Source organism: Passer domesticus, chromosome 3 (assembly GCF_036417665.1).
Source record: "Passer domesticus isolate bPasDom1 chromosome 3, bPasDom1.hap1, whole genome shotgun sequence".
NCBI lineage: Eukaryota > Metazoa > Chordata > Aves > Passeriformes > Passeridae > Passer > Passer domesticus.
The window spans coordinates 31,578,320-31,591,430 of NC_087476.1; the positions used below are offsets into that span (position 1 = coordinate 31,578,320).

The window sequence follows — 13,111 nt, forward strand, 5'->3', positions numbered from 1 at the left end:
ACTGATAATGGTGCAACACTTACAGTAAGAAGCCTGACAGGAAGTTACTTTGACAGAACTATGAGCAGCCCAGGACTCCTGAAAGTCTATCCCTCATTAGCTATTTCTGTTTACTCTCTCAAAATGCACTAATTCATTAAGAGGACATTTTCATACTTTTACTATGCCCACTGTGGAGTGAACCCATGTTAGCACAGCTTGAAAAGGTTTCTGTGAGCACCTTTTTTTACAGCATGCTGCTACTTAGTGCAGTGGGATTCTAGGGAGCTCAGCAATGGCAAGCCAGCTGGACCCTCCAGGCACAGGACTCCTCTTTTACACTGAGAATTTAAAATGTAGCCCTCAATCAAAAGTTAGAATGTCCCTAAAAAAAATTTCTGATACAATAGAGACAAAACCTAGGCTATACAAACTAAGCAGTGTGCCAGTGGATGCTGTATACAAATAAGCAAAAATATAAAATTGACCATAAATCGTCCCAGTTTCTCTACCTGGAGGACTCCCACAAACTGTAACTTTTGTATTTCAGAATATTAACAACTCAAAATAGAGTGGATTTCCCTTGTATTTATAAAATGCCACATATATTTAATAAATAATAGGCTTGCACACCCATATACATGTCTTTTACAGCAATCTAATATAAAAAATGACAGCATTCTGAAAGTAACAATTCAGTTAATCTTCAATTTCCCTCCAAAGTGTGCCCAATGGGAGTAATAAACCTACCTGGATTCCAGCAGGATTGATTAAATCAAAGGCTCCTACTGTACTGAAAACAAATTTCACTACTTTGTTGAAATTATCATCACCAATACTCCAGGAAGCATCAGTCAAGAATACTATGTCTGCTTTGGCACCTCTGCATACTGAAAGTCCAAGAAAAGGAACCCTTAAAATACATCAACCATACCACCATGAAATAAATATTGCTTCAAAATTTGAAAATTCAAGAATGACAAATATTCAGTAAATGTCCTACTACCACACATTCAACCTGGCACATGACTAATGCACTCCACAAAAACATTTATTAAAATATATCAAAGAAAACTTCAAGAAAAGTGAAAGACTTCAAGACTAAAATGTAAATGTTGTAAATTACTTTTTTTCCTTGATCAGCTACATAAAACATTGTCTGCTGAGATCAGATAATCTCATAGATTTTCTGCAGAACTCTAGCATATCAATAATATTTTCCCCAAAGGTTTGCAGCTTGCTGTTGTAAACCAGGAAATGCTGAAGTCTAGTAAGCTCTAGAACAAAGGGATGGCATTAAGAAAGGCCTGAATCTTCATTTTGCTAAAAGGCTGTGCTAGTTTTAAATCCACTTAACGTTATGAAAAATGGAGGTAAACTATGAAGTAGTACAGGAACTATACAAAAATATTGAATAATTCTAGAAACAAACATACCATCCCGAGCTGGAGGGATTGTGGGAGGTGGAGGAGGTGTAGGTGGTGGAGTTGGCGCCTCTGTAGGTTTGAGGACTGAAAAGAAATAATAATTTTATTCCACAGCTGAAAGAAGACAAATTCTATAGCTAAAACTTAAAGGTCATTGTATCTGTTACCTACCCGTATGCTCCCTCATAGAGACTGGAGGTCCCTCAAGGTTAGGGGTCTGAACAAAGACAGTAGCATTGTACTCTGTGTCTGGTGAGAGGCCAGTAAAACAGTGGCTTGTTTCTGACCCACGAATTGTGATCTCCTGTCCTCTGGAACCTGTCAAAAAAAAGCCCAACAGAAAGAAAGTTAAAACCTATTACTTCCCTTCTAATGCAGCAAGTGTAGAAATGAAGAAACCTCTTGAGAGGAGGCTGGGACAGCACTCTTATTCTTGTCCCATAACAACCTTTCTAGACCAAAACCTATGGTGATTTTGAACCCTGGAGCACACTGGAAAGTACATTTGCATCCCACATGTGAAACCAGGCAACTGGTAGATGTAGGTTCACTTAACATAAGCAGTACTCCCTCTTTGCAGCTTTTTCACCACTCAAGAAAAACAGGTTATATTCAGAGCTTTAAAACTCAACCAGATGTATCATATGGTTGGTGCTTGCCAGCAATCCAAATAAGTGGTGCTGTCACGGACATTACACAACTATGTTTCTAGAAAATGCAAAAAATAGAACACACTTACCATCAGTTGGGTTTAGCTTCAGTCTGTAGGAAGTTGCTGACCGATGAGGTGACCACCGGATACAGAGAGTATCCCAACCCACTTTGTAAGTTTTTAGGTCAGTGACATTCAAATATACTGTGAAGAGAGAGAGAAAATTTTCTCTGGAAAATAGTATGTAATAGGTAAAGCACATCAAAATGAAAATTATATTAGCAGTACTGGTTTGGAACTTGATTTTTAAAAACACTTGCAGAAAGAAAGAGCAGTTCTAGTCAAATCTCTTTATTTTACACCCTACAGATCCCCACCTAGCTATTTGCACCCAGATCCCATAATGGATAACAGCCCACTTTGAGTTTTCACATGAAGATGATTTCTTTACAAAATAAAATACCTCCAAAAATAAAAATTTTACTCATATATATAGCAGCATGAAAATAATGTACTTGATTCATCATAATTAAGAAACTTTTAGAAGTTTCTTAGCTGAGGGCATCATCAAAATCACTGGACATTCCTATGAGGTAAAAGCAGAATATCAAAAAGCCTATCACTAAGCCTGCTTAGTAACATGGTTAGATTCTGTAGTACCCTGGAGACAGGTAAAGATTGACTGCAAGTATAGTATAACAAAATTTTAGGAAATAGACTAGAAAATTTTATTTCATCATGTCATTACTTCAAAACATATTTTCATTACTCTTTCCAAGATTAGTAAAACGCTAATCTTGGAAAGAGTAATGAAAATATGAAATACAAATATCTACCTCATGGACAGATGACAAGTATTCCCTATGAGAGGGTGCTCAGGCTCTCTAGCAACCAGACATTAAAATCTTCTCTTAATCAATGTTATTTCATACCAGCTTATGTATCTAGCATGACTACAACAAAATTGTTCTGACTTACATGTAGTGCCTTGATCTGTCAAAGGTATGCTCATTCCAGAATCATACTGGGCATAAACATTCACATCATAAGTAGTACTGGGAGACAGATTATGCAAAATATAGGAAGTCACTTCTCCCACAAAAAACTCCCTGGGCTCATTTGAACCTTGAATCAACGAAGCATTAAGAACAGAGAAAGAAAGAATCATGATTACATGAGCTACAAAACTATTCCATCTCTCACACATCAGTAAATATTAACTTCATTTTTTTTTCCAAAACAAAGCATATTGATTTCTTAAATTTTAGCATATTACAATGTTGCAAACAGAACATACACAGCTTTACAAACTATTGTGCAATGTTTGTGTTCAGCTTCCAAAAATATATGTATATTGTTGGAAGGCCACATAAAACAAAAGTTCTGCAGGCCATTAGTAACCATATACCTGTCCAATATCATCTCATATATACCAGTTCATAGCCTTAGAAGGACAAGAGGCATTAAAGAGGCTAAAAACAAATCAGGTCACTGTATAAAGTTTTAAATATACAATTCAATCCCTGTAATTGAATGTATGAAACTGCAACTGATAGTTTGTGTTTATTATACAAATTGATCATAAGACTAAAGTCTTCATGAAAATTGGTAAACAGATGAAATAAATAGCTCCTTTAACACAAAATGATATATATGATTTCTACTGTGATCTGCTATTAGCTACTCACTGTTCTAAGAGTAGTATACTCAGAATGAACAAGTTTTCTTACCCACAGGCTTGTATACAATTTTATAGCCAAGAACAGGGGATGGTGAAGGATCCCAGGAAACTCTGAAGCGTGTATACCATTCATCAGTTATATACATATTTTGAGGAGGAAGCAGGCCAACTAAAAAGAAAGAAAAAAACCCATTCTAAATAGGCTAGTAATTGTTTTTCAATTTTTAGAAATGCAGGTTGTTACTCACTCTGCAGGTAACAATCACATCAAGAACATAATTACCTTAATGAAACCTTTACAATGTTGAAGTGTTCAAGGAATCTGTCTTAAACTTAAAAAAGAATAATCAATATGAAAACTATGATTACCAGTTCTGCCATTTCCAGTCAGTTGTCCACCATCTCCATCTTCATACACAGCAACAACAGTAATTTTATATGGCGTATCTGATTGTAATGGTTGCAGTATCACATTATTCCTTATGCCAGGAACTGTTGTCTAGAACACAAAAGAAACAGAGGTAAATACATTCACAGTCTTGCAATTGATCAGTAGTGACAGTAGCTAGAAAGAAAAATTTGTTCTGCCATTTGGCACACTATGTTTTATGTCCATCATAGAAAAAGTCATTCAGGATACCTTAAGGGTTATAGCCTATAAACAATTATCAATTTTTATTTTGAAATACAAAACACTGTGGCCATTACAAAAACATTAATCAAATTGGTTCTTCAGTCCCAACACTCACATCAGACTGAGATGCTGCAGTTCTCCATCAAGATTTCAGTACTCTTCCCTCATAGAAATATAGAAGTCATAATGATGTGGGTTTTTTTCTTGGCAGAAACAAGTTATTCTGAGAGAGAAGCTCTAAATATATTGACATACAAAAATGTCCCTAGTTATGCATCCCTCAATCTCAACTTCCTTATGCAGCCATGCACTCTATCTCCTTTCTAATGAAAATGTCGGTATAAACCCAAAAGTGATCCTGCTCCATGAAGAAGATATAAAGCTCTGAAACTAAGGGAAGTAACTTGAGGTATCTCTCTCAAAAGCACATGCCTGTCAGCACTTGCTATGAATACTTGATTAAAATTTTCAGTTGTTTGAGACTTGCTGTTTTTATGGATTGTCTAATCTTTTCTGCAAAGAAGATATGTGCGTTGACAATACGTGTGTCCTGATTAATGAGTCCAGTAGGGAATTTTCAAACAGTGAATTTTCAGCATATGCTATACAGTAATATAAAAGCAATAAAAATATCGTTTTGGCTGGTGGCAGTTGGCAGGAATTCTGCCCTTGTCCTCTATAGGATCTGAGCTTAGCTTTGCTATAAACACTCTGAATTTTATACTCTTCAGAATAACTTGTGCTATCATTAAGGTGCAGGAAATGAAACACAATTCATACTGAAACTTAGAACAGCAAGTTACATGCTGAATCAAAGTTACCATTGCTGTCTTATGAGACTCTGTGAATTCTCTTCAATTTATGAAACACAGACTTATGTTTATTCTGTATCCTAGAACACTGACTTTGTAATGAATACAGTATGAAGTAATAGATGGCTATTCAATCCATCACACTTCAATGAAATGCCAGAAAGCAGATTCTGTTCAGAATCTTCTGATTAATGCATGACTCACATATTTAACATTATTTCACACACATATTTCTTCAAGAAACCATATATAACTTCATGGAAAAAAATCCTGTTTCATACAAACCATGGCTTCCTAACATTGACAACAATGACCCAAAAACCCACAGAGCTTGCACAGTGTACTACATGTAGAACACATCTTTTCTGTAGCCTAAAGAATTAACTGAAAACATCTCAGTGCTTACTAAGGAATTACAGAACTTACATATTCATCAATAGGGTCTCCCACAGTGGGTGAATAAATGATTCTGTACTGCTGGACTGGCCCATCAGCATGGTCCCATTGCACAGAAAGGCTGTTTGTAGTCTCATCAAATACTCTCACATTCCTTGGACCACTGCGAGGCACTGAAAAATGAAAATACAGAAGGTTGTATGGGGCATGATACTTCTAGATCTGTGTCACCCTCATCAATTCAAATGTTGCCCTGAAGCCAAAGTCAAGGGCCCTTCCTGAAACCCTGAATAAATGAATATACATGGGCAGATTAAGTCAATGTTCATGCAGCAGTGTGTGAAGGTCTTAAATAGAAAGAGAGCCAAATTGGAGCAGTACAAAAGGGAGAGAACATCCAGATGTGCAAAGTGAGCTTCTACACACATTCTGCTTCTCAAACTCCTGCAGACAAGTATAACTATAGCCTGTCATATCTTCAAGTTTTAGCTGAATATAGGGATGTTACAGGGAAAACACAGAAGCAGCAAAATTATTTTTGTTGACAGGTTCTGTACCTGTTACTTCTAGTATGAATTTTAGAGTTTAAACATAACCCAACCAAGATCCTGTGAGATAAGTTGTAACAAGGAGATTTTGGTGTTTAGGTGTGGGCAGCAAAAAACAAACAGCTACGGAGGCCAACACGTACAATTACTTATCAGACCCTGAACATGAAGCCCTTTTTTTAGTTTTGACAACTAATTCTACCCATCTTAGGCTATTTTTTTTTTTACAAAAGATAAATTGTTATTCACCTGTAATTTGATTTTGAAAAGAGCTTTTTAACTCTTATGCATTCAAATTAAGTTTATTTCCCAATTGAAAATTACATTGCTAATTACTCAAGTACCACAACTGACTGACAGCATAGCAAAAGTCCCCTGCCAGAGAGGCCAATAATTGCTGCAGGCATAATTCAGATGCATAATTCAGAGTTGCACTAAATAGCTTACGTTATTTGTAATTGTAACTAATTTTATACATTCTTCACACATGAGTTGTGATGTATATTTCACAACACAAGTAATGTCTCTTACAGGTTCTTCCTTGTGCTTGGCTTGGATTTCCCTCTCCATCTGCATACAGAGCTATAACATTTATTGAGTAAGCAGTGTCAGGAGTCAAGCGCTCCAGAATCACATCACGAGTGTTGCCTGGCACCACAATCTAAAAGAGAAACAACAAGCACCTATATAAATAAAGTTTCAGCTTATACCATCTCTTTTTAGAAAACAACTTGAATGAAATACAAAAAAATTGGAAACATGACCATGCTGCGCGCTAAGAAAAATAACACAAGTTTAAAATAAACGTGCAATATTGATAAAAATTCAATAGCAGGTGAAAAAAAGAACAAACAGTATAAGGAGCTCTCATTCTGCAAACACAATTGTTACTTTTTACATTTTACATTAAAATAGTTCAGAAAAAATAAGAGAAACACTTAGAAACTAAAAAAGTCATCTGTCACAGTTTACTGTGTATAAAGGACATCAAAAGTCCTTACGATTCCTTACATAAAAACATGTACATCTACATTTACAATAAGGGTGTACATTTTATGTTAGTACATTTATAGTCGAAACTTTAAAACTGCACTTATTTCTACAGAAATCCAAGAAGTCTTACTTCACACCTAGAGGGTACTTTTTTACCCATATCCAGATGTCACTGGCCACCAACCCTCACAAAAGAGTAGTAATTTAGGGTAAGCACATGGCATCTGGATTCATAATTACACAAATCCTAATAAGCATTTATTATCTCAGACTCTCTTGAAAAAAAAATTATTTAACTCATATTTACCTGCAATATGATAAAGGATACTCAGCCACCAATACAGAGTTTTAAATGGGAGAGTCTTATTTCTTATTTCTCTCATTTTACCAAATTAAGCCTCTTTTAACAATGGACTAGGTTCCTATAAACACTGTGCTTTCCGCAGAGACTCTCCTGGGCAGACACAGTTGGCCTGAGTTTACTATTATTTTTTACACTCATTGAAGGAAGCAGTATTCTCTACACACATTTGACTAATAGTATAAAAGCTAAATTACTTACAGATTCTGATGGCCTTGGGCCAGACAGTGGAGCATAATTAATTCTGTATTGCTGTACTGGACCTGGAGCAGGTTCCCAACGAACATTCATGCTGTTTGGTGTGGGATTGTAAACGTGAATGTTTCTTGGTGTTCCTCTCTCCACTAGATCAAGGATAATTTAAATTAAGTTTTACAAAGTTGCTTGTGTAAGTTCTAGTCCAAAAAGAATATACAACAGCACTCAAAAGAAGCTGAAAAGTACCTCAGCCCAAGATAAACACATTACTTTTGTTAGCCCAAAATTTACAAAGCTGACAATCTCCATGTTCAGGCTTTCCAAACTTCCATACCAGGCAGCAAAGTACATGTCCGTACTGCAAATTGAAATTATGATCATAACACTTTGTTTTCCTGTTGTTGATCAGATATGTATGAAAAATTACCCCAAACTACACATTTTAGGTCAAGCTGACTGACATTAGTAGCCCAAACTTCCTGGAAAATTTTAAGTACATGCATGGACATTGGCATGGATTAACACCAATATTCACTCTTTGTTCACAAGTATTTCTATGAGCACTACAATTAAATTGTTACTGTTCTGTGAAGTAAACACTAAGTGTGCTGCACAACTTTTGGAGCTAAGCTTGTCTGAGTTAAGTGGACTGAAATCCTCCACACAAATAAGCAAGGGAAACAGAATAAGTTACAAAGCTGCAAAAATAAACAGGTAAACTTTTAATGCAAAATCAATTTCTAATGATCTGAGGCCATTCATAAAAAATTCCTAATATTTTCTTGAAAAGGGCTATTTTACTTACAGGTGCGTCCAGTGTCAGAGGTACGTCCACCATCCCCCTCTGGGAAAACTGGAACCACAGTCACAGTGTAAGGTGTGTTGGGTTCAAGAGTCCTCAGGATGACATAGTTTGTATTTCCTGGTACTGTGGTCTATAAATTTAAAAAGAAAGGGTCAAGAAACTTACAAAAACATGCCAAAAAATAGTTTAAGCTTTTTTTATTTATCACTTATTCCCCTACCATATCTAATTTACAGACTGGATGCGATAAAAACTTTACAAAAGGTGAAACTCAAAATAACATGGTTTGTGGTATCTTCTAAAACTGCTTTTCAAGAACATTCTCTCTCAGACTTAATACAAAGGAGTTCCATGCATTCCTATATAGCTCCTTTACAGCTCTCTCCACTTTTGGGTCCAGATCCTGCTGTACTAATGAAAGTAGCAGAATCTGCCATAATCTCTTTAAAGACTACTATTTAGCAGCTCAGATGCATTAAAATATCACTTTCTAAGTTTAAAAAAAACCCATTACATAGCACTACAACATGCTGATGACAAGAAGTATAATGAGCAGCTCATCTTAGGAAATAAAACTCCACAACACTTAAGAATATTTGTCATCAGTAGCACCTCAGTTCCTATTGAAACAATAGCATTCACGTATGACTCATTTCATGCGCACATTAAATTGCACTGATGTAGAAAAAGAAACACAAGTGGGAAATTATATTTCCCAGTCTGCAGCAAGGGTTTCCTATTTTCAGGATTCTTTTAGCTCTTTAGTAATTAAAAAATTTTGGGAGATTAGAATGTGGACTTTTCTGCTTCCACCAATACCATTGAAGCCTACAGTCACATGACTTCTTAGCAGTAAAGATGGGTAGAAATGAAGTCTCCCAACTTTAGAAGCTTTTGTACACCCTGAAGTCAGCTTTACATTCACACACAGTGCCCTAGGGATAAAGAAACAAAAAACTGTGTGTGGTATTAAATCCCACGCTAAGAACTAATCACTGATGGTCTACTTTATGAAATCAAACATCTGTAATACATATGGGAGGAATTTTCATGGAGTTGCCATGCATTTTCTCCAGAGGGGCTATGAACAGAAAAAAAAGCCACTGCATAGGCAAACACGACCTACTTCACCCAGCAGCATTTCTCTCACTACCACCATGAGCTGTAATTTATCTGAGATGGTTAGTGAGATCCACATGAAGAATTTACCATTTCTTCTGCACCTCCAGCTGTAGGTCCATAAAACACTTTGTATTGGCGAGGACTGCCTTCTGCATGATCCCATCGAACATTCAGAGTACTAGTGGTTGGGTCATAAACCAGCAAATTCTTCACAGTGGTGAGAGGTTCTGAAACAGATCAATAAGATGTCAGAAATGTGGAACCCTATTCTCTCCTTTTTGCTGTCAGATCACATCTCTGTAATGTATCCTTAGGAAATTTTGAAAATAGGTTTAGTAGCTCATGTTAAATCTTATTTATCTTCATTGCTCAGAACACATCAGCTCTATCCAACACCACAAACAATGCTAGTTAAAAAATTTATTTCTGGACACTATTTTGGAATTATGCAATAATTTCATTAGGATTTTTTCTTCATTCCTCACCAAACCTATTGCTGTGTCAGACTTTCCACTGCAAGCCCGTAATTAAAGTAAATGCAACTGAATTAATAATTTTACAATTATATAATTATTTAAGTAAATACATTGAAATGGGTTTTATACCTGGAGTGTCTCTGATAGCAAATCTCTCAGTGATTTCTATAGCAGGATCAAAAGAATATAAAATAGTGCAGTCCTAAAGCTCACACTATGAAGGTTAGCCTCTCAATTGAAGATGCTTAAAAGCACGCTAACATGAGAGTAACATGCCCTCAGATGCTTTAAGGTTATTACCAAATTATGGCATAAAACAATTAAACAAATTTAAATTAAGAAGTTCCATAGTAAGATTTGGGTTTCTCTCAGCTTTAAAAACTGGGCATCCAGTCAAAGGCAGTGGTCAAGGGTTCCTCTACAGCCAGTAGACTGACAGGTGTTCTTACTTCAGAAACTTGAAAGCCACCAAAGGAAAAATGACACATACATTTTCACCACAAGAAAGTTTTCTCAGCTCTTCTGAAAAGCAATATATGGATATTGTCTTGTATCTATAGGTCTTCTTGTACAAGACCTGAAGATGTTACTCACTGGTTCTGCCTCGTCCTGTCATTCGTCCCCCTTCACCATCTGCGTACATTGATGACACAGTAATAGCATATGGTGTGTCAGGCTGCAGCTTCTGTATCACCACACTGTTCTGTCGTCCCCCAACAGTAGTCTGCAGCAAAACAAAAGGAAAATATTAAAATCCCTTTTACACCCTCTCTTTTGTGCTTATTGCTACAGTAAAGAATGCATGTATTTGATGAAGAGTGGAAAACACAGTGTGTATCAATGCTGCGATTTTCTTGTGACTGGCACTGACAGTAGACATTGAACAGTAGTAATATTTAGTACATATTGGTTTTAGCAAGTTAAGACTTTAGACAAAGCCACTGTTCTTTAAAATCTCCAAACTTGAATACAACTACAATTATATATAAACTCCCAGTTCTGTACCAGCACAAATGATATTGTAACTCCTATCATTAATTGTACTTTTAAGACTATCTGCACATTTTCAAAGCCTATTCAGCTAACGTGTTCAGCATAACATTTCCAATCATCTGCTGTTGAAGAACTGACAACGAGCAAGCATTTACTCATCTTCACATTTCATAGCAGTAGATTATTTTAATTTACAAGCAGACTATTTTAACTTACAATCAAAGGGGGTTTTTGTACTCAAGTGTACAAAGCTCCTTTCAAAGCACAAATGCTTTCATCATCCCATCATGGCTGCTTCTACATTTTAGTATGTGACTGCCTTTCAAAACCTGACACTAAATGATCATGATGGTCTCTGCAGTTCTGTGTGCAGTTATGGCAGACCTTTTTTTCTGTCTTCAAATCACCTGTGATTCCTCTTGGTGCTGAAGCCATTAAAAGTCAGACAGGGCAACCAAAAAAAATCCAGAAATTATATTTTAAATACTTTGGTGGGACTATTCTACTGCCTACCCAGCACCTACAGTTTAATAAAATATCAGAGTAGCAAAAGCAGACAAGGAATTATAATCATATGACTGCAAGTCATTTGGAAACAGACATTAAATGCCATGAGCAGAGCAGGAGAGTTCTGTGTGCTCTCCTTAAATAGAGGTGTTTTCTCCAACTGCCACTGCTTGACTCTATCCAGCTGTAAGCAATTAAGTTTATTAACCATATTCTTTGCACAGATTTCAAGAGAATCATTATAATTCCCTTTTTACTCCACTGCCTGCAATTAATTACAGATGTTAATTAAACATATTGCTGTTCCTCCTTATTCCTCTAGAGGTTTCTCACTAAAATAGTGTCTGCTCAAAATACTTTGCAATTACCTCAACTCAAATGCATGTTGTGCGGAAGAGATTTAAAATGGGCGTGTAAATATCCAACTGATTCTAAAGTAAATATTCCTAGATATACTTCTGAACATGGGTGATCTCCAATTACAGAGGTGAGCTAGATGAATGTGGTTCTCATCTGAGACTGTTCCTCTGACTCATTTGACAGTAACCACAACAGCCTCCCACTACAGAATAGGGCATTTTTAAGTAGCACACACTTCTGATAAACAGCCTGACTGAATTACCATTCCCAGGCTGTGTTGCATAGGCTGCCAGTAGCCAAAACTGTTCACGCTGACAACACAGGGAAAACTGGCTGATTTTAAAGCACTGTCTCTTCATAGCATTACATCTTCTCATCACATTAAAAGAGTCTAAAATACCTTCAATACTTCATCAGCACATGTTTTGCCTGTATTTCTCTTTGCAATTGCTACCTCTGTGTGTTTATTCTGACCCTAGAGCAGTGAGAGTCTCAACTGTTCACAGCATGTTCCATGGCAAAGTCTTCTGGTAACATGGGAACTACACTATGAAAATGATGGCAAACTCTGGACTATAAAAGTAGTCATGGTAGTTCATATTATTGATTGTCCTGACACCTCTATCTGTGAGTTCCAGCCTTAGATGCTGATTGACTTATTCCTCAACACATTTTATTTTAGTTTTATCCATGGATAAACAGTGAACTCAAAAGATCTTTTCCAACCTATGATTATGCGATTTTTGAGATAACAGGATTCATCCAAAATTATTGCTGCTAAGTTAAGAGTATTCTAACTTGGATTTGAAAGGGAAGAAAAAAAAGGTAGGATTATATACTTATTCACTACAAATAAAAAATCTTCATGTAAAAGGTAATTAATATATTCAGTATTGTGCTTTGAAAAGAAATTCTTCCAACGGATTACTTTGCAGAAGGTTGCATTTAAGGTTGAATAACTTTAGCACTTTAAAAATTAGTTACCGACTGTTCAGGGCCATCCCCACTGATAGGCTGGTAAATGATCCTGTATCTCTGCACCCGACCACTGGCAGGATCCCATTTGACAGTCAAACTGTGTGAAGTTGCATTGTACACCTGAAGGTTTCGTGGGCCACTCTTTGGGGCTGAGAAGCATAATGAAGAGGAGAATAAATACGTAGCTCA

At 36.3% G+C, this 13,111-nt stretch overlaps 1 protein-coding gene across 10 annotated transcripts in view; it reads right to left on the reverse strand.

The window, feature by feature from the left end:
- Positions 1-13,111, reverse strand: part of COL12A1 (collagen type XII alpha 1 chain) — a 99,488-nt gene that overhangs the window by 33,158 nt on the left and 53,219 nt on the right. For all 10 annotated transcript variants that reach the window (XM_064412429.1, XM_064412430.1, XM_064412431.1 and 7 more), the window contains 14 exons: positions 12,929-13,071; positions 10,679-10,808; positions 9,696-9,835; positions 8,487-8,616; positions 7,685-7,827; positions 6,661-6,790; positions 5,612-5,754; positions 4,109-4,238; positions 3,789-3,908; positions 3,037-3,183; positions 2,146-2,262; positions 1,578-1,724; positions 1,416-1,490; positions 730-869 (listed from right to left, as the gene is read on the reverse strand). In XM_064412429.1, coding sequence (XP_064268499.1) covers positions 730-869; positions 1,416-1,490; positions 1,578-1,724; positions 2,146-2,262; positions 3,037-3,183; positions 3,789-3,908; positions 4,109-4,238; positions 5,612-5,754; positions 6,661-6,790; positions 7,685-7,827; positions 8,487-8,616; positions 9,696-9,835; positions 10,679-10,808; positions 12,929-13,071 — 1,835 coding nt within the window. The remainder of the gene's footprint in view (positions 1-729; positions 870-1,415; positions 1,491-1,577; positions 1,725-2,145; positions 2,263-3,036; positions 3,184-3,788; positions 3,909-4,108; positions 4,239-5,611; positions 5,755-6,660; positions 6,791-7,684; positions 7,828-8,486; positions 8,617-9,695; positions 9,836-10,678; positions 10,809-12,928; positions 13,072-13,111) is intronic.